At 41.6% G+C, this 27,530-nt stretch overlaps 1 protein-coding gene across 2 annotated transcripts in view; it reads left to right on the plus strand.

The window, feature by feature from the left end:
- EZR (ezrin) overlaps nucleotides 1–27,530 on the plus strand; it is an 81,746-nt gene that overhangs the window by 43,583 nt on the left and 10,633 nt on the right. For both annotated transcript variants that reach the window (XM_083176570.1, XM_083176571.1), the window contains exons 3-8: nucleotides 6,302–6,385; nucleotides 9,602–9,697; nucleotides 14,853–15,127; nucleotides 16,844–16,927; nucleotides 22,806–22,952; nucleotides 27,042–27,138. In XM_083176570.1, coding sequence (XP_083032696.1) covers nucleotides 6,302–6,385; nucleotides 9,602–9,697; nucleotides 14,853–15,127; nucleotides 16,844–16,927; nucleotides 22,806–22,952; nucleotides 27,042–27,138 — 783 coding nt within the window. The remainder of the gene's footprint in view (nucleotides 1–6,301; nucleotides 6,386–9,601; nucleotides 9,698–14,852; nucleotides 15,128–16,843; nucleotides 16,928–22,805; nucleotides 22,953–27,041; nucleotides 27,139–27,530) is intronic.

Raw genomic sequence — 27,530 nt, forward strand, 5'->3', positions numbered from 1 at the left:
AGGTCAGGGGTGGGGAACCTTTTTTGTGCCAAGGGCCCTTTGTATGGGGAAAAAATCCTTCACGGGCCATATGTTAAAATGTATCTTACAAATTGTCCTGCTGCAGTGGTCCCACGCTCCAGCGGCTGCCGCTGAATAGGACTGACAGTCTCCGGCTGCTGTTGATTAAGAGGAATCTCGCGAGAACTACCGACCTCTTACGAGAATTCCCCTGTACTTTACTCCCAGCAAAGCTGCCGGGCGGGTGGGAGGGCCACTCAGACCGGCTTGAGGTTCCCCACCCCTGCCCTAGGTGTATGAGGACCATCTATAATGTTATATAAAATAGCTGGAAAATAACTATTTCTGAAGATACTGCGTAAAGCTGAAAACTTAGTGAAAATTGTATAATCGAGTTGTACTGAGGGGGTTATTCTGGTTCAATCGGTCTTCTGCACGCACGGAGGACCAATGTTTTGTTTGTGCACATATGCATGCGCCGGGTGCGTGCAGCCACAGCGAACAGAGTTTTTTTGCCAGCACACGCACCCAAGACTGTGGGCAGGGGGCGGCGGCCAGGGGATTTGCGCAAGGAATTGTCCAGCGTTTCATGCGCGTTCCCATGACAATGCTGGGCTTTCCCATGCAAATAGCCCGGTGACACAGGTGCGGGCAGCTGCAATCACCGGATGTCCGCTTCCTGCTCTGTTCCTGAGGAGGTTGCATGCATATCTAAGGGACCTGAGATTCACTTAGATATGTGTGTACCTTCCATATCATTTGATGGTGGCCATCGAATGATGTGGGTGTCACCCCATAGGCTGTTTTGCCAAAACATCCATTCGCAGCTGTGCGGGCAACACAGTGTGCGACGGGGGGGGGGGGCCGGACCGACCAGCAGGCAGCGTTTAGTCCACACCCTACATTGTGTAATTCACAGTATTGCTTGTGGACCTGAATAAGCCCCTGAATGTGTGTACAGTCGTGCAAAATTAAACTTGCAGTTAATATAATGATTGTGCTGTGATTTAATAATAACATTGTTGTTTAACCTGAAAATGTGCCTTGTTTTATTTTTTGATTATTCTAAATAGCATTTCAAATACACAGATATTTTATAGTTGCAAACTTTGTAACGTTTCCAGGGACATTGCTGAGCCAGTACATCTTCATACATGATACTGTCTCGGAAATGTCCCTGGATGCTTTACAATCGCTTGTCACGTGTATTGAAAATTATTTAAACTTTTTTTTGCATTTAAATACCTCCCTTTGAGGGATATTTAAATCCCAGAGGATAAGGAGTGACAGTAAATGGGCAGTGCAAGTCTTTCCATGCTTTAATCTGCACATTTCCATTTATTAGGGTAAGCAATCTTTTGTCATTTTCCTGCGCACCTCTATGGGGTTCCAAGATAAATGAATGTGCATATATTGCAGAGTGTCTATGCTACTCCACCAGAGCCCCATCGCAAAGTCTTCAATTTACCCCTCAAACCTTTTTGGGCCGTGAGCTACTCGAGACAAAATAAACTGTCCAAAGAGCTACTAAAATAAAAAAAAATATGCATAACAACATTATGCCACACACCGCAATGCCCCAGACACAATATGCCGCACACTGCAATGTCCAATATGTTGCACACCCGAAATTAGGGGTATCACCTACTACCGTGGTACTCCTGCAAGGCCACATCCCCCATTTTTACGCTATGGGGGCATGGTAAGAGCTACATGTGGTGCGGCCAATGAAAATGGGGATGTGATACACATATGCCCCCAATAGTGCAGTGCCAGATACACATATGCCCCCACGGTGGTAGATACACATATGTCCCCACTGTGCCAGAAATGCCCCCACTGTGCCAGATATGCCCCCATAGTGCCAGCAGCAGCACAACTCATCATTGTTGCTCCTGCTGCTGCTGGGGTGAGGAGAGTCTGGTGTCCCCCTGCTGGCTGGACTAGTTGTCTTGTCCTGTATGTCCGTGGTGTCTCCTTCTCCTCCTGCTTCCTCCTGCCTCCTCCTGCTTCCCTTCACATTGCGCATCTCTCCCCTCACTTCCCTGACTGGGCCGTCAGCAAATCAAAGCTTGCAGGCCGGCTCCTGACTGGCTGCCAGCCTGCGATGTCTGATTGACTGACAGGCCAGTCACAGGGCATCAGTCGATGACAGCAGTAGGTGGCGGTGAGCCGGGTGATGATGAGCAGTGACAGCCTCCGTGCTGAGCCCCGCGGAATGTATCATAGTGTGGCAGACAGGCTGTGCTCGGCGCTGAGACACGTGCGGGCAGTGTGCGCCTCCTCTTTGCTGTGCAGTGGTTGAGCCACCTGGATCGCCACTGCGAGCTACCAGTAGCTCGCAAGTGACGAGTTGGCGACCACTGCACTAGAGGATATAGTGAAAGATATTGTCCAGGAAGGGCTATTGTTCACTATATAATCTAGTTTACACTCAATTTAATTAACGAGGTGTGCTACCATGTGTCGTTAACAATGATTGATGTCTACTGAACATGCAGGACAATTTGGCTGTATAACCAAACGACTTGCATGTTCAGCGGGTCCCGGATATTTCACTAAACAAAATCATCAGCCAATGTTCTTCAGTGTGTACGCGAAATATATTGTTAACTATATTGACCTCGGCCAGGCCATCTGTGGGTCAGCTAGTGTGTATGGGGCATAAGACTTGCACTTAAAATGATTGAAAAGTAGGCAAATCTATTAACATATTTGACTGTCCCTTGATCTTAGGTATTTTTGGCAACTAGGCAATTGTGAATTTAGCCCACGCTCCCCTGGTGTGCTGTTCTTCAGCCCATACATCTAATGCTTACTGTACAATCCCCTTTTAATCTAAAGATGTAGTTCAGTGTTGCAGACGGCAAGCTTATTAGTTCTTTTCCACTTGGAAAGCAATCTCTACAAAAGGCTATTAACAAGTCAATGACCCAATAATATTTTAAAGTAGCTTTAGTATTATTAGGTTTAAAGTAATTCCAACAAAAATGTTCAAATATAATCGCTGCTCCGTCTTTCCTGGCTACCTTTTCTAATTAGTGCAGGGTTCCCTGTTTTATTTTTAGACACTTGTGCTTCTTGTCTTTCACATATAAGACTATGTGATTAGAACAATGTGAACAAAAGTGTTTGGACACTGATAGGAAATAGATCAATGTGATTTTATTGGCATCGATACTTTTGTAGGTCCACCAAGTGCAGTGATTACTGCAGACACCCTTCTTGGCAAACTGTCAAAAAGTTCCTGGACACCAGCAGGTGGTATATTATGCCATTCTGCCTTAGATATAATGACCAACTGTGACACTGAGTTGGTCATAAATGTACCCATTGCTCCAATTCATCCCAGAGGCATTATTGGGAACATCTATACTTCTCAGATTTAATGTGACCATGCATTAGAACTAGCCAAACCAGTCGAAACAGCCCCACAACATAACGTCACCACTTCCATGCCTTATGGTATCACTACTGTACACATGGCATCAGACTCCTGGCAATCACCAAACATGTTCATCTTTTCTGAAAAGTATAAATAGTGTTTCCATAGTACTCAGCGCTATTGTTTCACTGTCCAGTTTTTTTCCGCTCGTTACACCATTGTAAGCACTGGGTTGCAGTCTTCTTTGTGATTATAGGTTTATGAGCAGCTGCTCAACCATAATATCCAAGTGTATGGGCCGCCCTATAAAGTGTTCTTGTTGAAACCAACACATTGGTGTCCATTTGGAACTCGTGTGCAATTGTATACATTGGGCAACACCCCTGTTCTTTTGCAGCTCCCTGGTCAGTACAGTTTCAGGGGTATTCCAGGGCGATAAGCATTCCTGCAATGACCATTCGTCCACACAAATTTTTGACAAAAGTCACTGTGTTTTTAGGAACCTTCCTGATGTTTGCACTGCTTCTCACCTTCCATCGTGCAGCCTATGATGGTCCTCTTTTCAAACATGATTAGCTCCTTCTCTTAAGCCATATCATTAGCAAATTAAGTAATCAGTGCCCCTTTGCCCATTTCATACCTTTACAAACACATCTCTGCTGCAGGAGCACACCATTTCACGTTGGATCAGACAACATAGCGTCTCACGTGTACCCAGCTATACAGCTACAGTACATTTGTGCATATGTATACAATTATATATGGAAATATGTGCGTTATATGTGTTACCATATCAGCATCTCTGGAGGTTTATAATGTTTCATCATATAAGAGGGACTGGGTGGATTGGCGTTTTCCTTTTCCTAAGCAAGAGTTTGTGGTGCACGAGTTCTCTTAGTAATGCATCTAGTTTTTAATTGGAGATTATATAAATGTGTACGGACAGTGTTTTACACCTCACAGTAAAATTAGAATATAATTGGAAGTCAACTTTCCAGCCACATTCACCTTATGGATGCACATTTATGGGAAAATATCACTGGTAATAAAATATTTAAAGATAACCTCTCCAACACATGGAAATAGATGCATTAAGATGGCCTCTGTCAGCTAGATATGCTTACTTGTTCCCTTCTACTGCATGAAGCACAAATGAAACCTGATGGAAATTTGGGTACTCTTTACCTAGCACGGCGCCCATCGCGACCATCGCGACCATCGCATGCACTAAAAAACGGGTGCGATGCGATGCCCGCGATTTTCCCATAGGGATCAATGTTAAAAGTCAGATTGGTCGCGATTTTAGCGTTAATTGGCTCAATGCCCGCGATTTTTACATAGGAATCAATGTTAAATGGGCCACAGAGCCCTAATAGTCCCCCTGAAGTGTGAAATGGCCCCCACAATTTTTAACGCCACCCCACGATCAACGTGAACCCGAAGCGTGGCGAGCGCAGCGAGCCCGCGAGGGGCGGCGGTACGCGTCCTCCGACCTTTTCATACCCCCACTATCCACGTCGGCGTGGAGTTGAGAATAGAATAGTGTGGCGAGCGCAGCGAGCCACCGAGCCCGAAGCGTGGCGAGCGGACGCGGATACCTTCACAGGTAAACGCGTCCCCTCGCGGGCTTCACAGGTGTCCGCGTCGCCACGGACACCTGTGAAGCCCGTGAGGGGACGCGTATAACTGTGAAGGTATCCGCGTCCCCTCGCCACGCTTCGGGCTCGGTGGCTCGCTGCGCTCGCCACACTATTCTATTCTCAACTCCCCGCCGACGTGGATAGTGGGGGTATGAAAAGGTCGGAGGACGCGTACCGCCGCCCCTCGCGGGCTCGCTGCGCTCGCCACGCTTCGGGTTCACGTTGATCGTGGGGTGGCGTTAAAAATTGTGGGGGCCATTTCACACTTCAGGGGGACTATTAGGGCTCTGTGGCCCATTTAACATTGTTTCCTATGTAAAAATCGCGGGCATTGAGCCAATTAACGCTAAAATCGCGACCAATCTGACTTTTAACATTGATCCCTATGGGAAAATCGCGGGCATCGCGGGCATCGCGTCGCACCCGTTTTTGATTTACCCGCGATGCCCGCGATGCCCGCGATTTTTTACCCCCGACGCCCGCGATTGTAATCGCGGGCGCCATGCTAGGTAAAGAGTACCGAAATTTGTTATGTTAGGTGAGAACCTGTAGCCGTGTGCATGTTCTCATGAAGATAACGGCTTACCGTATTTGCCGGCGTATAAGACGACTGGGTGTATAAGATGACCCCCCAACATTTCCACTCAAAATATAGAGTTTGTTATATAAGTGCACCCAGCGTATAAGACGACCCTCCCACTTGGAGGCATGTTTTGCAGGGGAAAAAAGTAGTCTTATACGCCAGCAAATACAGTACTTACATCTTAGCATACAGTATGAAGTGCAAACCTCGTTAGTTGAGATAGCGGCAAGAACTGATTCTCAGATGTCAGGTCACATATTGGGCTATGTGTATTAAGTGGAGAGTGATAAAGTACCAGCCAATCAGCTTTTAACAACCATATCAAAGGGTGTGTTTAAAAACCTATAGTTTGGAGCTGATTGGTGGTTTATCACTGTCCATTTTATCACTTTTTTCAAGACTTCGTACATCCCGCCCATTGTGTATGTATTTTCCACTGTTTTACATAACCAAAATAGAAAAAAAAAAATACTTATAATCTGCTGGCGAAATTGATGTACTGTATCATGTCCGTATAATGCACCCTGTGTGGTTGGTAAGCTCCCCCCACAACCCATGTGAATGTAAGCACAGTAGAGTACAAAGCATTTTTTCTGGAACATGGTATTTTGTGTTTTTTTTTTTTTTTTATATAATTGAATAGTTTTTTTCAGTACACCTAAAGTCATCTATGTTACTTTCTTGTTATTTCAGGTCAATGTTCGGGTTACCACTATGGACGCAGAGCTGGAATTTGCCATACAGCCCAGCACGACTGGAAAACAGCTTTTTGATCAGGTAGGCTTTGTAAAACTGGAAATGTTTTGCTAGTGAATATAATGCGATCTATCTAAATTAGATTTCACCCAAAATCACTCACGAGAAAGAACACAGTTGTAGTTGCTCATTTTAATGTGTACCTTCCCCCTTCAATATGAAAGTAGCTTTCCATTACAGGTTCAGCATGTTTGACAGTACCGTTCAATGACATGTTTGAGTGAAAGACAGAAGTAGAATGATTTTTCAGCACACAAGTCTTATTAGGGAGAAACATTGGCCACTAACTATAGGCATATTGTAATAGTACAGACTCTAGGACATGGCTGTATACAGTATTGCTCAGGTAATATTGTGTTATATTTGGAAATTTAGTGATGAGCGACTGCATAAACCACAGTTGCTTTAAAGTATTTACCGGTTCTGAAACAAAATCAAGACAGATAGAACCTATTTTGGCATATATGCAAAACCCAAACTGCTCTTTGGTCTAAAATATTGCACTGCATTAATTATACAATACCAAACATTGGAACCGTTGCAAATATAGCCCTCTTAGGCAACTTATGGTAACTGGTAAATTGGCTCGGAGCTAATCTAATACTTGAGAACACACTGAGGATGAATAGGGTATAAATGAAGTCTGAGAGCAGGCATAGGGCATTCAGTGAATGTAATGCTGGGCAAAACGGGAATATATCCCGGCCAGCACACTTTTTTTTTTAAATAAAAATCTCCCCATGAAAAATTATTTTTCATCACCCTCCGTTTCTGTTCATCAAATAACATATTGTATATGGCTAATGAGCCACAGCAGAGGAACAATGACCAGCTGAGTGCTTGTTTGCAAGGAATCTCTGTGTTCCAAAAGTAATTTTCATTTTTGGCTCAGTTTCCGTTTTTGACCTCTTGGTACATGCCAGTTTTATCACCATAGCTACCCTCATTTACTAAACATCAGTAAACTCTGCCCAATCCTTCTAGAAGCTGCCTAATACTTTATTTCAAGTAGTTAAACATTATTTGTTTTGTCAGCATCCAGTTGGGCAGAGGTTATTTTTCCATCCGATAACTCTGACATCTGACTAATGAGTGATACATTAGAAGTACATTTTCCTCTTCATACTCTATCAACAATGATGAAGGGTTACAGGGGCACCTGTATGTTCCAGTACAAACATTATTTTAAATTGCCTTGGGCTTCTGGTTACGGCAGTCTGTTCCATTTCATAATGTTGCAGCTGTCATCCTGTAGAACTAGGCAATTAGATAACAGAACCTGTCATCGTAAGCACACAGGATAACACAGACCGCATAAATCTATCAGAAAAAAATCATATATATTCTGGTTATTGCTCATTTTCATATTCAATCTTTACGATTTTGCAAATTAATACGAGTCGAAATATAAGAGAGGAGAATAACATTATGATAGGTAAACTATAAAATGCTGAAAAGAAAAGTAGGGTGGGATTTATAAAAGCTTGTAGACAGAGAAAATTGTGAGATAAAGGTGAATTTAGCATATTGTCATGGATTGCGCTGGTATAAAGGTCCATACATAATTGGTGTTTTTTGCTCAGCCTGTATGGATAACGATTATGGGGGAAATCGCTGGGCTGAAAAATGCTCAGTGCGTAAACAATGAGCGTTTTTTTTTTTTTTGCCTGTTTTAGTGATTTTCCCTGGGGTGGATGACTTTACATAGCATAACACTATGGACAGCTGTGCACCCCATTGCCCATCTGCTGGAAACACCAGCAGATAAGCGGCTGGACCAGCAAAGATGCAGGAGCACGCATCATTGATCACCGCTCATTGATGCCCTGTACACACTGGGCGGTTTTCGAGCTGAAAGCAGCTCTGATGAGTAAACTGAGCTGCTTTCAGCTCAAATGCCCAGTGTGTATTGGCCTTAAGTCTTCCTGCTGTGCCTCTTTTTCTAGACAAAGCAGGATGCACTAGCAACAATATGTATAATCTTGTTTGCAGGATTGAAGAAGTGATAACTTCCCCCTTCGGCAATCTATTCCAGCAATGTGATGTTTCTCACCCCTGGCCGGCTTCAGTGCACATTCATGAGATCTCCCATGCAGTTCCAGAGGTGGCAGCTGCAGCAGCTACTACAGTGGCTTTCAGTGCAGCAGCAACACATGCAGCATAGCTGCAGGTGACAGTACCACTGCCCATCCTTATATTGCCCAACACATTGATGTATGATGTAATGACCAAGGCGCATAGCATCGCTGTTACTTGCCACACATCGCTGCAGTAATACATAGGGGAGAATCAGTATCAGTGTACTATGCCCTGATACAACTTCTTCACCATATGAAACATCATATATCCCCCTCCCCATCCAAGTACCAAACAATCAGATTCTAACTGTCATTTTCAATCACAGCCTGTAAAAATGTAAGGTAGAAGCTGATTGACTAGTACTTTATCTTTCACAATTTTACCTCTCACAGCTCTGATAACTATCTCACTTTATCTTGCAGATGTTGCCATTTTAACGGGTTAGTGTTATCGTATAAGCAAAACAAATGCTTCATACATTATATATAGCGGCAGAATAAATAGTGAACTGTGCCATCCTTCCCCATTGTCCCGACTTTTGCTGGACAGTCCCATTGTTTGTAACTACTTTATCAAACCAGAAGTACCTTAACTGGGTAGCCCATTTCTTAAGAAGCCTACATAGTATGTGTAATGTTCTCTTGGCTGACTGTAGGAAGACAGAATTGCAGCCTGGGGGTACAGTAGTTCACATTTCCTGCACTGGGCAGTAGATGCAGCTAAAACAAACATAGTATGGACGGTGTAATGGTTAGCATTACTGCCTCACAGCGCTGAGGTCATGGGTTCAATTCCCACCATGGCTCTAACTGTGCGGAGTTTGTATATTCTCCCCGTACTTGCATGGGTTTCCTCCGGGTACTCCGGTGTCCTCCCACAATCCAAAAATATACCGGTAGGTTAATTGGCTCCCAACAAATGAACCCTAGAATGTCTGTGTGTGCGTGTACATGTGGTAGGGAACATAGATTGTAAGCTGCACTGGTGCAGGGACTGATGTGAATGTTCAACAACTACTACTACTACTACTGTGAAGCCCTGCGGAATATGTGCGCTATATAAGAAACTGATAATAAATAAATTAATAAATACTGTACAAGGCACATTTTATTCTATGCATTTTGTAGTTGGTCATTAACAAGTGTGCTGCTGTTTCAGGTGGTAAAGACTGTGGGCTTGCGTGAGGTATGGTACTTTGGACTGCAGTTCATAGATTCAAAGGGATTTCCAAATTGGCTGAAACTTGATAAAAAGGTAAGTTTGCTATTAATGCATAGAGTTCAGATGTCAGCACTGAATTCCTGAGATGGTTTTTCTGCTTCAGTCGTAATGATACAGTAACTGTTTAACTAGTGCAATGCAGAATGTGTTTCAAAAGGTGCGCCAACCAAGAGCCCTTTCACACAAGCATAAAAGCATTATTTTCTTTTTAAAAAACATGCACATTGTAAACCACACTCATTTGTTTGATGGGTAAACATTCCTGTAATATATTTTATGTACATGAGTCAGTGAGTGCACTCAGTGGCGTAACTATAGCTCCTCAGCCCCCACGGTGGCGGGGAGGCGCTTAGTAAGTGAGGGCGCCGAGGGGGGCTGCAAGGCTATTGTTACCCGCTGCCGTCTGCCCGGGACCTGCTCTCCCAGCTCTGACCTGCTGCCAATAAAAGATGTGACATTTAGAAAATGGATGCCCCCATACTGCAGACAGTTTTTGAGGAGGCTAGAGGAGACGGTGGCCTCCTCTAACTTCCTTAAAAACGTTCTGCTGTATGGGGGCAGCCATTTTCTTAGTGCCACTTTTCATTAGCAGAAGCAGGGAGAGCCTGGACCGCAGACTGATGCGGCAGGTACTGGCGGCGGCATTATGCAGAGGGGTAAGGGGAGGAATGCGGAGGGGTAGGGGGGGGGGGGTGAGGGGAGATGGGCACTGCCAAAATTAGCGGTGGGAGGGGAGCATATTTAATAGTTACACAACTGAGAGCACTGTACTTCTCTACTCTCCTGGAATGTCTGGGAGACCCTGGATTCCAGGTGGGAGAGGTCACTACTCCACCACTTGGTGTATATATTGCTGCATTACATACTGTGCATGGGGCCATAATAGCACGATTCACCCCACCACACCACAATACTTGCCACTGAGAACTCTCTACTTGGCACACAGCTTTAAGGATGTGCAAGCACCTTTCACACACACACTTCCTTGTATATAAAGTGTTTTTTATGTACATGGGAATGAACCCAAAGTGAAGTGTATATTGTTGAAAAATTTAATAGAACACGACTGTAAAAAATGGGAATATAACATGTATACAGTCACGTTTCAGGACAAAATGCATTTAGGACTTCAGAGTCTTTTTTGACACACACAAAATAGTTAGAAATGGTCCTATTGTTCCCACATAGCACATACAATGGCACAGCTCATTCCCGCTTCATCAAGATGAACCCTAATATCTTGTCCGGTATTGCAGTATCTGCAAAATTAAAATGCCACCTGAAAGTACAGCCTTAATAATCATCATCTTTGCTGTTTCTTCCTCTTTAACAAAAAAAAAATATATCCTATTACATACAGTATGGAGTATTCATATCTGTTTTTTTAATTCTTAATTACATATTTCTTTGCCTTTTAAAGTACATTTATAAATTTCACCAAACAAAACACATTTTGGGGGAAATGTAATAGGATGAGAGATTCAGAAAGTGAGAAATTTGAGGCAATCATTTACCAAATGATTTAATACTAAACCAGTTTAATTTTGCAGTGTAAATGATTGCCACTTTAAAAAAAATGGGTACTTGTTTCCTAGCACGGCGCCCGTCGTGGGTGATCGCATACCTTAAGTTAAGGTAACTTAAGGTATGTGATGGACGCAACCGACGCGATATTTGGCTATTTTTAGCCTTTATTGCCGGCAATGAGAAAATCGTGTTGATGGCGTCCATCGCATGCCATTATAATGGCACGGGATGCGACCGACGCGATCAAAGCGATATTGCATAGGGAGCAATGTTAAATTAGCCGGCTATTACAAAATCACGTTGATCGCGTCCATCGCATGCCATTATAATGGCATGCGATGCGACCGACGCGATCAACGTGATTTTACATAGGGAACAATGTTAAATGGGCCAATGGCCCCGATTTATGATTGTATAGGCACCCTAATGGGTAATGTGTATGTTAAATGCCCCCCCCCCCATTGTTAACGGCAACCCATGATTAACGCCAACCCGGAGCGTAGTGAGCCCGCGAGGGGCGGCGGTACGCGTCCTACGACCTTTTCATACCCCCACTATCTACGCCGGCGTGGAGTTGACTTTATATAGTGTGGCGAGCGCAGCGAGCCCCCGAGCCGGAAGCGGACGCGTAATACCTGTGAAGTAATGCGCGGCCCCTCGCAGGGCTCGCTGCGCTCGCCACGCTTCGGGCTATATAAAATCAGCTCCACGCCGACGTGGATAGTATGAAAAGGTCGGAGGACACGTACCGCTGCGCTCGCCACGCTTCGAGTTGGCGTTGATCGTGGGGTGGCGTTAACATTGGGGGGCCATTTCACCCATGAGGGTGGGTATACAATGAAAATTGGGGTCTGGGGGGCATTTTACATGGGGGCCAATGTAAAATCGGGTCTCGGGGACCATTTTACATTGATTCCAATGGGAAAAAATTGCGTCGATCGCATCGCATGCGATTTGGTTGAATGCGATAGACGCAAGTCCCGATGGATGCAATTAAAATCGCTGGCGCCGTGCTAGGAAACAAGTACCAAAAAATTTAAATTTCTTACCAAATCTCCCACTTTCTGAATCTCTCATCCTATTACATTTCACCCTTTTTGTTTCTAGTATTGTCCAACCACTTGTGCTGTGAGTATACAGTACATATATGATCTGAGATGCCCTTGTACATCATCACAGTAGCCTCTCACAGAGACAGATTCTTCATGAGAAATGTGCATGTCAGATCTCTGGTGTACGACTAATGTTGTTCTCCCCGCTTACTTCCATTGCATAACAGTGGGAAAAAGGATGAGGTCCATTAATGTTTATCGTATACCAATTTGCAACCCTATGCACAATGGCCCTTATTCAGATCTGATCGCAGTACAAATTTGTTCTCAAAATGGGCAAAACCATGTGCACTGCAGGTGGGGCAGATGTAACATGTATAGAAAGAGATAGATTTGTGTGAGTTATTATGTTTCTGTGCAGGGTAAATACTGGCTGCATTATTTTTACACTGCAATTCACACTTTCGTTTCAATACACCCCACCCAAATTTAACTCTCTCTGCAAATGTGCCCCACCTGCAGTGCACATGGTTTTGCCCATTTTGAGAACCAATTTGCACTGCAATCAGATCTGAATAAGGGCCAATGTCTGCGGAGGCACATCACTGGACCTACTTCTGCAACTAACCACGTTACAATTTTGACACTGGCACATATGTGATGCTTACTTCAAAGCTATTTATTAGGCATTCAAAATATAACATTGGGCTATTAGCCATGTTAACAGGAATAAAATGTATTTCCATTTGAGAAAAAGTGCTTTCTGATCAATTCCGAAGTAAGGTGCATACACACACACGGTGTGATTTCTTTCTTTAGAATTTAAACTATATGGTTAAAATCATAAGTAAAGTTAGCCATAATAGCACAGTGTTTGTACTGCTTGCGATATCAATGCACGGTCCCGCAACGTCTGTATCGCAAGTAAAAATTTAGATTGTGCAGGCCAGACAATTTTTACCATGTAGCATACTGTGTATTTGGCCATAGGCCTAATCGCAGTCAAAATCACAAGTGCATTTATTAAAAATCAGATCGATGCATTTCAAGGAGAAATACCATAGTCAAAATCAGCCATAGCCAATATCCCCTGTGCATATGCACCTTTGAGCCCTTAGTAAGGTAATGTGATTAAACATTGTAGCAACTTGATCACATTAACATTCTGTAGAACTATGTAATTTAACTTCACACATAAATAAAACCCTTTTTTTTTATGCTTAGATATACTTTGCCGCTTAACAGCAAGAATGTTCAGGTTTCTTATTCTAAGGGTTCTGGAAAATATAACTGCATAAGTTATTCATGCATTCATGTGCGTAGAATCCTTTTTTCGCATCGATCCTTGCATAAAACAGCCATGCTTGTAGAGTGTACAAGTGTGAAAGTGGTACTGGTTGGTAATTTATTTATAGTTCTCCTCGAAGTAAGGAAACAACAACAGAGTTGATTCCTTAAGAATACCACATAACACCTAGAATAACAAGGTGTGACATGAGATATATTACTCTATATTATTGGGATATATTATTTAATATTAAACTTACAACACACTGCTCTCTCTCATTTAGATAAATGTTAAATAAAAATAAAGCATTTAATAAAGTCTTCTGTGGGACGATTTATCAGACCTTGAGGAGAGATAAAGTAGTCAGTCTTCCCTTATTTTGTAGGCTGTGCTGGATAAATGTCAGAAGCTGATTGTCTGGTACTTTGTAGTCCATGTACTAAGCATTGGAGAGAGATAAAGTACCAGCCATTCTACCCCTGGCATTTTTCAAGTGCAGTCTGCAACGTGACAGTTAGCACCAGATTGCCTGGCATGTTACCTCACTCCAGTGCTTAGATAATAAACACCCATGTACTAAACCTCGGAGTGAGAGGAAGTACCAACTAGCTCCTTCCCAGCTGTCATGTTACAGGCTACATTTGAATAATGTCAGGAGCTGATTGGCTGGCTCTTTATTTCCATCCAAAGCTTAGTAAATGGATCCATAAATCTCTGTCCACTTTATCTCTCTCTAATGCTTAGTACATAGATCCCTTATCTCTCCACAATTTGATACATCTCTGATACAAGCTCCAAAAAGTAATGCTCATTTGTATTTAATTTGTAAATGTCATACTATACTTTAAAATGAATAACTGAGTTATTAGTTGATGTCAGATGTATCCTAGACTGACATCTGACACTGATATTTTATATTAACATTGTATACATTTTTTATATATTTATTTGTATTCTATTTATTGCACTTGTGTACACCGCTCTTTACAGGACATGTTTAGCCACCATGAGCTGCCACGGTGCAGTTTATAGTCTGAATTCTCAAGCACAATAAACACATTGTAATAGTTACTGTGTATCATAAGTAGGTGACAGATGAACGCTTTAAAGAAGTGTGATTTGGCATAATTGTGTACTTAAGCATAAATATGTACTTCACATATGTATGTAGGTACTATATATACGTTTTCTCTTACATTGTTTTGAGGCTTTTGAAATTTTATATTGTAGGGATGGAACATTTTATTGCACATAGTAGTCTATTTCATTGCTAGCTTAGTGATGTAGATATCAGGCTTTTTATTATGTCCCTTGTGTTTAGGTATCTGCACAGGAAGTGCGAAAAGAGAACCCACTCCAGTTCAAGTTTCGTACCAAATTCTATCCTGAAGATGTGTCTGAGGAGCTTATCCAGGACATCACTCAGAAGCTATTCTTCCTGCAAGTCAAGGAGAGTATCCTGAGTGATGAAGTCTACTGTCCTCCGGAGACTGCAGTGTTGCTGGGCTCCTATGCGGTACAAGCTAAGTTTGGGGACTATAGCAAAGATACACACAAGTCTGGCTATCTGAACTCGGAACGGCTCCTTCCACAAAGGTAAATCCACAAGTTAAGAAGCATATTTTATAGCAGGAATAACTCAGCTAGGGTGATCGGGAAGTAGAGTTCATAACCTACTTAATGCTTTTGGAGACCACTCCAGAGCTTAGATATACCCATGGATTTAGTAGTAGTAGTAGTAGTAGTACATTTATTTACTACTGGTGTAGAGGCCAATCCCAGGTCATTTTTTCAATTCCGGGATTGAAAAACTGTCAATCTCAGGATTCTGGGATTGGCCTGCTGATGTGGCACTGCGCTGGGAACTGCTTGGAAGCAGTCCTTCAGTGGACTGCACACCGTGTTTTCTGGCGCTCAGGGCTGCCCGGCAAATAGGGATGGAATTCAAATGCGCATTTCAGTCCAGAAATATCAGGATTGGATCATTTCAGTCTAGAAGTATCAGGATTGGATGATCCAATCCTGGGAAAAATTGTCCTATATCCAGAAATTTCTATCCCTACCGGTGTAGCACTAGGAGTAACCTCTATGGGTGGCTGAGGTATAGAAGTTTGTCCTAGCTCTTATTGCCTTTACTGTATTTGTATTGAAGTTCTGTGTTGCCCACTCCATCCAGCTAACAAATTGCACTGATCAGAACAATCTCTGATTGGCTGTTTGACAACCCAATGAAGATTGCTTTAAGTAATGGGATCCAATAAAGTTGACATTTGACTGGAATGGGATAAACATGTTTGCAGATGTTCTGTGTGGTGCTTGTAAGGGTATCTTGGACTTTTCGCTATTGAACCCATTCTTTTTCAGATCCACCTTGTAATAGGTATGCACAGAATTTTCAAATAAAAACTTTAGAGGTGCCTTGTGCAAAAGGATACTGTACATGTACAAATTTCTACAATGCAATTCTGATTGTTTAGTCTTAAAGTAGTTAGTGAGGGGAAATCAGACTGGTCTTTAATCTACAGTACAGTTTGTGGCACTTTTGTGTGTTTTTGAGGCTTTTGCTTTACATTGAGACTATGAAGGTAACTTTATATGTACAGTTCGCCAAAGTAAAACAGTACAAAATATGTCCTGTTAAAAGCAATACATAAGACCTGACCCCAACCAGCTCATTGATGGAGCAAAATTTAGAATATTACTGTAGTCCTTCCACAGTGAATAGAACAAATATTTTCTCTCCACTTAATGTGTAATCTTGCTTAGTGAATTAAAATCAAATTTGTGAACAGCATCTGAGAAGTAGGCAAACGTGCATGTCTCCTAGTTATTTAATGCTCAACTTTTCCCATTGGCTAGAACTAAAGATAATGTCGTGCAGCGGTTTGGCAAGAAATATAGGGAGTACTTGTTCAAATCAATGAGCATTATTCCTCCAAAGAGCATTTGAATAGCAACACAACCATTAGGAGCGTCCTAGACTGTTCATGGTTTATCATTTAAAAAATATATGTTCTTCAGATAAAGCCTATAGAAATCACTGCTTCCTCCTTACCTGTTTAAAAGCATGGTTTTTCACATATTAGATATGCCTGTGTGTTTGAGCCCTTGAATAAGGTTGCTACTTCATGATAAATCTATAGTTATATTGTATAAAAATCATTGAATCAAAGGGGACATACTGCAGTTAGACCAAATATTTATAGCGACCAAATGGACTTTTAGCATAGCAATGCTCATTCTGTTTGAAAAGTACTGTTCAAAACCTCCTGTAGAAATGTGTACTAATACGTTGTCATTGTCTTCTTTTAGGGTGTTGGATCAGCACAAGCTTTCCAGGGAGCAGTGGGAAGAGAGGATAGAGGTGTGGCACTCAGAGCACCGAGGCATGCTCAAGTGAGTCTGCTTCTTGTGTTTACCTAGTCATGTATTTTGGATAACTCCTTATCAAAATATATCCTTTTGCCATTTTTTCCAGCCAGGTTACCTTGAAAACACCTTGCTATTCAGAACAGTTTTGAGATCTTGGAATACATGCAGCAATGTAGGGTTTAAAAGGCACTTGTCTATAATTAACTTTTAGAGAAATATCACAAGTAACTAACCAGTTTGAAGGCAATTTATTTTAAATCTATCTTTATAGAGTAGGAGTAAGTTTTTTTCTTTTCATGTAATACTTCAGGAGATACAGTACTTAGCAAAAAAGGTTGAACCTGGGGAATCCTTTGTATCATAAATGCATCTAAATGCATTACTGTCTCCATATCAAAGCCTAAACTGATATATAACAGAGGATAGGAGCTTACTTTTTAGGTATAATTAACATGCTAACAGTTGGACTGCACTTCTCTTGGGAGATTCCATTATTAGAGGAGTAAATCTGGAAAATGCTACTAAAGTAGAGAAACAAGTAAGGTACTTACCTGGAGCCACAGCTCCAAGATATAAAGACTGCATACTAAGAGTTGTAAAGGCAGCAAGAAAAGATGGGGAGGTGGAGGTCATCATCCACCTAGGCACAAATGACCTGGTTAATGCTGAAGTCATGGCCATAAAAGATGAATTTAGGAAGTTAGGAACCACTCTAAAACAGGTGGCAACCACTGTAACTTTTTCAGAAGTATTGCCAGTACACCAAAGGGAAGATAGAACTCTGAGAATCAGAAACTGCAATGTTTGGCTAAGGAATTGGTGCAATGAGGAGAGATTTGGATATTTAGGTCAAAGTCAAGTTACCTGGCAAGACAGAGCCTTATATAAAACTGGTGGCCTGCACCCATCTTCAAGGGGAAGGAGAATATTAAGTGAGAAGTTTGGAAGCTTCATCAGCAACTATTTAAACTAGCAGAGGGAGGCAGTGAACCAAATAAGAATGAAGAAATCTGCTCCCCAACCTAGAGGTATTGTCTCAGCAGGCAAATGGAACAGGAAGCCTATCCACTGCAACAGGAGATAATGCCGATCAAAACCGAATAGATATAGGCAGAAAGATGAACACATCTAGCAGCAGGAGAAGCACAAACACAACTTTAAGAGCTATGTGTGCAAATGCTAGGAGTTTAGGAAATAAAATCCCAGAACTAATTGCAATAATGACAAGGGATTAACTGGATATTGTGGTTATTACAGAGACATGGTGCAATGAAAATCATGACTGGGACATACCTATACCAGGATATACTTTATTTAGGAAGGACAGAATGGAAAGAATCGAAGGAGGGGTTGCAATATATGTGAAAAAAGCATAAAGACTACCTTAATACAAAGTATTGAAGAAAAAACTGAGGCCCTTTGGTTGACCATAGAAACAGGGGAGAAGGCGATTCTTTGTATAGGGGTGATCTACAGACCACCAGGTCAGGAAGAGGAACTTGACAAGAGCCTATTGCAGGACATCAATAAAATGGCATTAAAAGAAGAAGTGATACACATGGGAGACTTTAATCTACCTGATATAAACTGGGAGCTGCCTGTTGCAAGTTCCACCAGAAGTAGGGACATTCTGAATTCCTTGCAAGGAGCATCCCTCCAGCAATTGGAAGAACACAATATTAGACTTAATACTTACAAATGGTGACAGAACATCTGATGTAAATGTGGGTGAAAACCTGGGATCCAGTGACCATCAAGCAGTACAAAATAAAGACAGAGACCGACTCATCGCACACAAAAACAAAGGTGTTCGATTTTAGGAAGGCTGATTATGTAGAGATGGGAAACTCTGTAAGGGATTTTTTGGCAGAGTGGAGGAACTTGGAAGGAGTGCCGGAGAAGTGGGAAAAATTAAAAAGTGCAATACTGAAAGCAGCAGAACTTTGTGTCAAAAGAGTTAGGAAAAACCCAAGGAAAAGGAAGCCATTGTGGTTTGCGAAAGATGTAGCAATTATTGTGAAAGCAAAAAAGTTGGCCTTTAAGAAATGTAAGCAGATGCAGAATAATGAGGACAAAGAGGTGTATCTTGTTAGATAGCAGGAGGCTAAGAAGGTAATCCGATGTGCAAAAGCACAGGCTGAAGAGAAAATGGCCCAGTCAGTGGGTAAAGGGGCGACATTTTTTTTAGGTATATAAGTGAAAGGAGAAAATAAAAAACTGGAATAATGAGACTAAAGACAGAGAGTGGAAGTCTTCTTAAGGGGGACAATGTAATAGCAGATCATATCAATGATTATTTCTGCTCTGTATTCTCTACTGAAAGAGGGGAAGGGGCCACAGTTAAGTTGCAAGTATAGTCAGAAAACTGAGGGAGAAACAAGTACATTTACAGAGGAGAAAGTCCTCACAGAACTCTCAAAACGGAAAGTGGATAAATCAATGGGCCATATGGGATACATCCAAGGATACTAAAAGAGCTTAAAGGGGAGCTGGTAATACCAATAACAGAATTATTCAACCAGTGACTAGCTACTGGAGTAATCCCAGAGGACTGGAAAACAACAAATGTAGTCCCACTGCGCAAAAGTGGAAGAAAGGAAGAGGTAAGCAACTATCGACCAGTGAGCCTTACATCACTAGTAGGGAAATTGATGGAAACACTTTTAAAACAAAGAGTTGTAGAATATCTCAAAACCAGCAATTTATAGGATCCGAAACAGCATGGGTTTACTGGGGGAAGATCATGTCAAACAAATCTTATTGACTTTTTTGACTGGGTGACTAAAGTAATAGATGAAGTTGGGGCTGTAGATGTAGCTTATCTAGACTTTAGTAAGGCTTTTGACACTGTCCCACATCGTGATTGTTAAACTTGAAAGCTTGGGATTTAAGTTTAACCCCTTCCCGACATTTGACGTACATTTACGTCATGGTCGGGATGTACTTCCCGACACATGGCATAAATGTACGTCATGACTTGTAACTGTCACCGCGTCTAGAGACGCGGTGACAGAGGGACGATGTCTGCTGTCCCTGACAGCAGACATCTTCCCTCATTGCCCAGGGGGGGCAGCGGTGCCCCCCGCCATGGGCGATCGCTGCGATTGGCTGTTCAAACGTGAACAGCCAAAAGCAGCGTTTACTGTGTTATGTGTAAAATTTAGACTCTGCTGCCCCCTAGCGTCCAAAAAAAAATAAAAGAAAGTTGAAATAATGATGTAATAATAAAGTTTAGATATGGTCTTTGTTAGTTATTAACTATTTTGAGTGGTATGATTATTTGTCTCACAAGCAGAAAATGTAACATTTTGCAAATTGCAAAATGTTCATTTTTTTTTACGACATTTTGGTATTTTTCACAAAAAAAAAAAAACTGTATCGACCAAAATTTAGCACTAACTTAAAGTACAATGTGTCACGGGAAAACAATCTCAAAATCACTGGGATAAGTAAAAGCAAAAAAAAGTTATCCCCACTTAAGTGATACCTGTCAGATTTGAAAAAAAGGCCTCTGTCAGGAAGGCAAAAACATGCTGCGTCGGTAAGGGGTTAAGATAGTTGAATGGATAAGAGCGTGGTTGCAGGACATAAAACAGAGAGTTGTAGTAAACGGAGTACAGTCAAAGGAGGGAAAGGTTACAAGTGGGGGTACCCCAGGGATCTGTACTTGGACCAGTGCTTTTTAATATATTTATTGGTGATATTGCAAATGGAATTGAGGGTAAAATGTGCCTTTTTGCAGATGACACAGGTATGCAACAGGGTAGACACACCAGGAAAGGGTAAAACAAATGATTAATGATCTAGGTATATTAGAATAATGGTCAAGAGCATGGCAACTACAGTTTAATGCCAAAAAATGCAAAATCATGCACTTGGGTCTCAAAAAGCCAAAGACTAAATATAGTATAAATGGCACTGAAATGGAAACTACTGAGGAAGAGCGGGATCTAGGTGTCACTATTTCAGGGGACTTAAAGGCAGGTAGGCAATGTAACAAAGCAATGAAGAAGGCAAGTCAGGTGCTTGGTTGCATAAGGAGAGGTATCAGCAGTAGAAAGAAAGAAGTAATAATGCCACTGTATAGGTCACTGGTACGACCTCACCTAGAGTATTGTGTTCAGTTCTGGAGGCCATATCTCCAGAAGGATATAAATACATTAGAGATTGTACAAAGAAGAGAAACTAAAATGGTGCATGGCCTACATCACAAAACATACCAGGAAAGACTAAAATATCTTAATATGCATACTTTGGAACAGAGAAGGGAAAGGGGGGACATGATAGAAACTTTCAAATATATCAAGGGCTTTAACAAGGTACAGGTGGGAGGCAAATACAGTAGAACAATTTAAACATGCTTGGGATAGGCATATTGATATCCTTACAAAAAAAAGGATCAAATATGGTTTGAGGTAACATGTTTAAAAAGGGGGCAGACTAGATGGGCCAAGTGGTTCTTATTTGCCGTCAAATTCTATGTTTCTGTGGGAACAGTTACATGTATAGCAGTGAATGTTAACTACAATCCCGGCATTGAAGTCTGGGTAATTTTAAGGGCCAAATGCCCGATCTCAATCTCTGGATTGGCCACCCTAATCCTGTAGGTCTATCAATTAATTTTTTTAATTTTCTTAATATGAATATGTTGCCACCACATAGAATCATAATAACACGTAACCTCTTATATTTACTGGGCTTTATCTTGCAGTCCGGTATGTTGGTTTTTCTGTTATACAGCATCATCATCTAATATATATATGTATATATATATGCATGTATGTGCGTGTGTGTATGTATATGTATATATATATAGCACGGAACGCCAAGCACTTCCTCCGTAAATGTTGCTGTGTGGGTGCCCGCACTGGGGAGTATCATATAGTCGATCAAGATGTGCAGCACTCCAGTCAGAATCATCCGAAAATAAGCTTTATTTGGAAACAAAGCTTATTTTCGGATGATTCTGACTGGAGTGCTGCACATCTTGATCGACTATATATATATATATATATATATATATATATATATATATATATATATATATATATATATATATATATATATATATATGTATATATGTATGTATATGTGTGTGTATATATATATATATATATATATATACTACGTATATGTGTGTGTGTATGTATATATATGTGTGTGTGTGTGTGTGTGTATGTGTATATATATATATATATGTATGTATATATATATATATATATATATATATATATATATACACACACGTATAAGTATATGTGTATATGTGTGTGTGTCTACTGTCGGTGTGTCTCCGAAACACTACCTCTCTTTCTCTCACACACATGCACAAACACAAAGGCAATCACAAGGTAGCAGACTTCCGATGCATTTGCTTTGAGCGTGCTTACTAGTACAGAATATCAAAGCAACTACTATTTCAGTCCATCAAGATCTAGTACTTTTGTTAAGGCACATACACACTGGGCGACTTTGAGCTGAAAGTCGCTCAAAACAGCAGGTTTGAGCGTCTTTCAGCTCAAAGGCGCCCAGTTTGTGTGGCCCGGCGGTGAGCGCTGCTGTGCGCTCCCACAACATCATCGGGAAAGCCATTCATCTGCTGGTTATACCAGCAGATGAGTGTCTTTCAGGACAGCTTTGCATAGCGTTCTGCTATCCAACGCCCCCCCCCCCCCCCCTTCCTCCGTCGGCTCCAGTGTGTTTGCACTGAGCGGCTTCCCCGCAGCGATGAACGCTACCATCGCTGTCCATACACGCTGGGCACAGTCGCTCAGTGTGTATGGACCTTTAGGCACTGGGCAAAGTTTTTTTTTTTTTTTTTCTTCCTGCTCCTTATAGTTATAATGTTTGATTAGATTTGTGTTATTAGTAGATAATGTGTTCTTATGTCAATGCTGTGCAGGGAGGATTCCATGTTGGAATACCTGAAGATTGCCCAAGACTTGGAGATGTATGGCATCAACTACTTTGATATTAAGAATAAAAAGGGGACTGACCTCTGGCTTGGAGTAGACTCTCTGGGCTTAAATATTTATGAGCATGATGACAAGTAAGTAATTTCTGAGTTCTGTTTTGCAAACCTGTAACTGGTTACTTGTCATTCAGGGAGACATTGCTGGTATTCAGCTTTGCAAATAGAAGATGTCTTTAGTAATATGATATTAATGTTTCTACAATTTGTTTAGTATTTAAATTGGTACTTTAGTTACATTAAACATTTCCCTTCTACTTCTCCATGACCATACCCATAATTCTATTTATACTTAAATATATGTCAATAAAGCACTAATCATGAACTGAACTGCCTTGTGCTTGGTTCCCTGCTCCAGGCTGCTGTATTTGTAGATGGGCTTTTCAAGGCTGGCCTTCCCAGGGCATTCTAATGTATTGTGCAGTATTACCGTGTGTTAGGAGAACCCAACACCTTGTATTACGAATGCAGAAAATTGCAATATCTGTGATATGCAGTATCTGTGATAAAGAACTAGATTTTTAGATTACAGCGTAATTGTAGAATTCGGCACTGTAAATTATATACATAACTAGGGAATTAAAAATGTTATTTCCATGTACTGCAAGCAAGTTCCTACTGTATGCAGTGTAGTAATATGTTACTGTCACTCAGCGGCGGCTTGTACCTTATTGGGAGAGGGGGGCTACCTCTGGCCGCAGCGGGGGTGCCACGATTCAAGCACCCCCCTGATGCCGCCGCTGCTGCCTCCTCTCCCGTCCCCGTCCTGGTGCCTGTGCTGTGATGAGTGACAGGCGCCGGGACTGGCGCATGCACAGTACACACGTGTACTGTGCACGCAGCCAACTTCTATGGGCTGCTTATGCAACAGCCCATAGAAGCAATCTTGGTCCCGGCGCCTGTACAATGTAAGTTATAGGCACCGGGACCAGCGCGTGCGCAGTACCTGGTCGTTTTTGCACGGCAGCCCGAACAAAGGCGTCCGGGAGGGAGGGAACACCTCCCAATGGGACTTCCTTTGTAATTGCAGGTCGGACTTCCAATTGGAAGTCACTCCCAGTCACAGTAAAGCCAGTGCAGTCTCACAGACGGCATCTGGCTTCACTACAGTGGCGGATTTTACCTGGGGGGCTGCAGCCCTGCAGCCCATAGGTAAAAACTGCCACTGCTGTCACTACAAGGAAGAATAGGAGTAGTGCATAGACACTGTGTAACATTGAATAAAGCTTTACTAGAACCATTAGTTTATGGATGTAGTGTTCGAGCCTGTGTCTGTGCTGAAATGCTTCTGTGCCAGCGACTTGGTAGGGTGTGGTCAGCCTCCTCCAACCTTGTCTGGAGAAGTATAAAGGAATACATGAAGTCATTCTTTCGCAAGCTGCCAACCTTACAGCTTTCACCCTGTGAAGAAACAAGGAGTGCCTGTCTGTAGGTTACGTAACAGAAACTGCCCGTACTTTTTTATCATTATTTGAAGTACTGGAACACTACAATGTCACTATGGAGACACAAACAGGTTTTTCAAGCTGCTGCAACCTACAAACTACAGGACTGAGCAGTGAAAGTATCTGGGCAGAGCAGCCCAACAACACCCTCTAGCTGTACATGATATTCATTCTTTTTGCATGTGATTTGTCCTTTACTGTAATTGAATAGTTTGACCTGCATTCTTGGAATTCACACTCCTAGGTCGGATAACTACTGGCGTTTGATTTGCATTTAAAAAGCATTTTAGGTGCGAATGTTTAACTTGTGGGAGGTCATACCTGACATTACAATTTAAAATTTGGCAAATGCAATGAACAGAGCAGAAGCTGGAAATCTGTGTTCTTTGCTATATACAGTATAATGGGTTTGAGGATGTAAAACACAATGGGTGACATTTAATGAGATGCGAAAATGTGATTTTTGCGTTTTTTTTCCGCCAAATTCGCATATTTAATGAGATATGGAAAACTGCAAAAAGCGCTGATTTTGCTGCGAAATCGCACATTCTGAAAAGACGATTTTTAGTCACGCTGGAACTCGCATCCAGATGTTTTCCCATTGAAAAGTATACAATTTGCATATTTAATGAACTGCAAAAATCAGGAAAATGTGTCTAAAATTTGCCACATATGTAGACCAGGTTCTGACAGGCGAATTGGCCAGAACCCTGCACAGATCATTGCGATCTGTGCATGGTCCTGTGTAAAAAAATGGGTAAAAGTGTTTTTTTTGTTGTTTTTTTTAATGGCGTGTGGTCCCCCTTCCTGAGCATAACCAGCCCCAGGCTCATTGAGCCGGACCTGGTTCCAAAAATACGGGGGATAAAATGCATAGGGGTCCCCCCGTATTTCTGAAACCAGCCCCAGGAGCTTGGACCGGTCCTGGTTCCAAAAATACGGGGACAAAAAAATCTGGGGGCCCCCTGTATTTTAAAACCAGCACCGGGCTCCAATAGCCCGCGGTGTCATGCCACATCCGGGGGACACTTTTTACATAAGGTCCCTCAGCCGAAACATTAGCACCGTGGCTGGTCAGCCTTGGATGGGGTACCTGGAGGAGTGGGGACCCCCCAATAAAGGGTTTTTCCCCCCAGGCTTCACCCATCCAGGGCTGAAGCCCAGGGCTGTCATCGACGTCCCCATCGAGTCCGGGGCTGGTTATGCTCAGGAGGGGGTACCTCACGCCATTTTTTTTTAAACACAAATTCGCACATTTCCTCAAATTCGCACATTTTCATGACTAAAATTCGCACATCATCGCACTTTTTTACCTGGAATACGCACACCACATTAAATATGCAAATTTGCATCAAAAAATGCGATTTTAAAAAGTGCGACAATGGGCGAATTTAAAAATGACTAAAAATCGCATCCTATTAAATGTCACCCAATGTTTTTTTATCTGCAGTCCTCTTGCTATGCATTGTTCGAGCAATAAAAACATTAATACCATGCACCAAATCAGTGGGTCAAGGCCTGAAAGAACAATTATAAGCTTGTAAAAATAATGTGATGTAATAATAAGTGAGAAGAGTTTGTCCACCTGTGACTTGCATGTACCCATGTAGTAGATAATGAACATATAAGCAGCATATATTGTTTACAGTGTATTCTCTACTAGTTACCAGCTCATCAAAATGTCAGAACATAACAGTAATGCTATCTCCAACAGCTGGGCGTGCCCGAATGGAGCAGCACTGCAATTACTCTGCTGGGTGCCATCTAGTGGCCACTAGCTCTCAAAACACCCATAGCGATAAGCAGTGTTTGCCTTTTATTATAGGATTGCATATGGACATATTGAAAAACATGTAGCCATTTCTTTTTTCTGATCTCAACTTTCTTTATATCTCCATTTGGATTTGGGTTATGTGAAAGGCAGAATATTAATATTCTGTACTAAAGATTACAGAAAAATCAGACTGCATTATTCATCCACCTATATAGGGGGGACAGTGTCATGCGTCATGTACACCTCTGTGTTTAACATTGTTTTTGGTCGGTAAATTTATCCGAACCATCAAATCCATTTAAGGATTCCTTCGTATTGTCTCACAGAGTGTACTCACTCTAATCATTTTCGCCACCAACAGTTCATTGGTGACCACTATTTTTGTATGTACTATATTCATCCTGTATATTGAAATTTATATATATTGTCACACGTACTGATATTTTACTATTAGTTTTCCAATAAAAGTTAAATTTTAATACATTTCATTCATTACAATTTACAAGCGTGCCCCAAAAACCGTTTTGTTCTTCCTTCGTCACCCTCGTGACAAAATATTTTTTCAGAATATTAATATTGTTGCTCTGGTTCAAAAGCTTAAAACAAATGGGTTTAGATGAATGCGTCAGATTTACCCAGGGTGAATATAAAGGTTCAATAATTTAAGTGTTATAAATTTTTGAGTTACTGATACTGTATACCAAATTATGGTACATTATTCCTTTTTATTGACTTACATGTATACATTATGTAATATATATACTTCAAAATTAGACTGTCAATTTAAATTTTGTTTGTAATGGATCATTATTGTACCTTCTGTACCATGTTGGAAAGTTTGGTGATCCAGAATCCACTGCGATAGACACACATGAAATGCTTCTGGTCTGAATAAGTACATATATTTGTTCCCTGTTTGTTTTATAACTTCTTTACAATTTAATTTAGGTTGACCCCAAAGATTGGATTCCCCTGGAGTGAAATCAGGAATATATCCTTCAATGACAAGAAATTCATCATCAAACCCATAGATAAGAAGGCACCTGTAAGTGTTAGCTTAATAAATAATCATTGGTGGTTCTTTGTTAAAGTACACATATAGAGTACCTAGACTTTCTATCTCCTCTCCACCTGTGCCAAATTACACCACTTGCAAAGTTTCCACTTGAAATCCACATGTATTCCACTTTTCATTGCGTGAATTCAGAAAATGCTTCAAACGTTACTGTAACCTATTTATATTATTTTCTCAGTGAAGTCACCGACTTGAGGTGTAAATAAACATTCTGCACAGGAAAACGCTATTTCTTCCATGTCAGCACTAACCGCCAAGAGTCACATTGGCAGAGTCTGATTAAAGGTTCAAGGTGCCCTAGGCTAACATACATGTAGCTCTCATTGTAATGCTGCCAGACACACATGTATGAGTGGTCAGGG

The sequence above is a fragment of the Crinia signifera genome, chromosome 3, assembly GCF_055691185.1.
Source record: "Crinia signifera chromosome 3, ASM5569118v1, whole genome shotgun sequence".
NCBI lineage: Eukaryota > Metazoa > Chordata > Amphibia > Anura > Myobatrachidae > Crinia > Crinia signifera.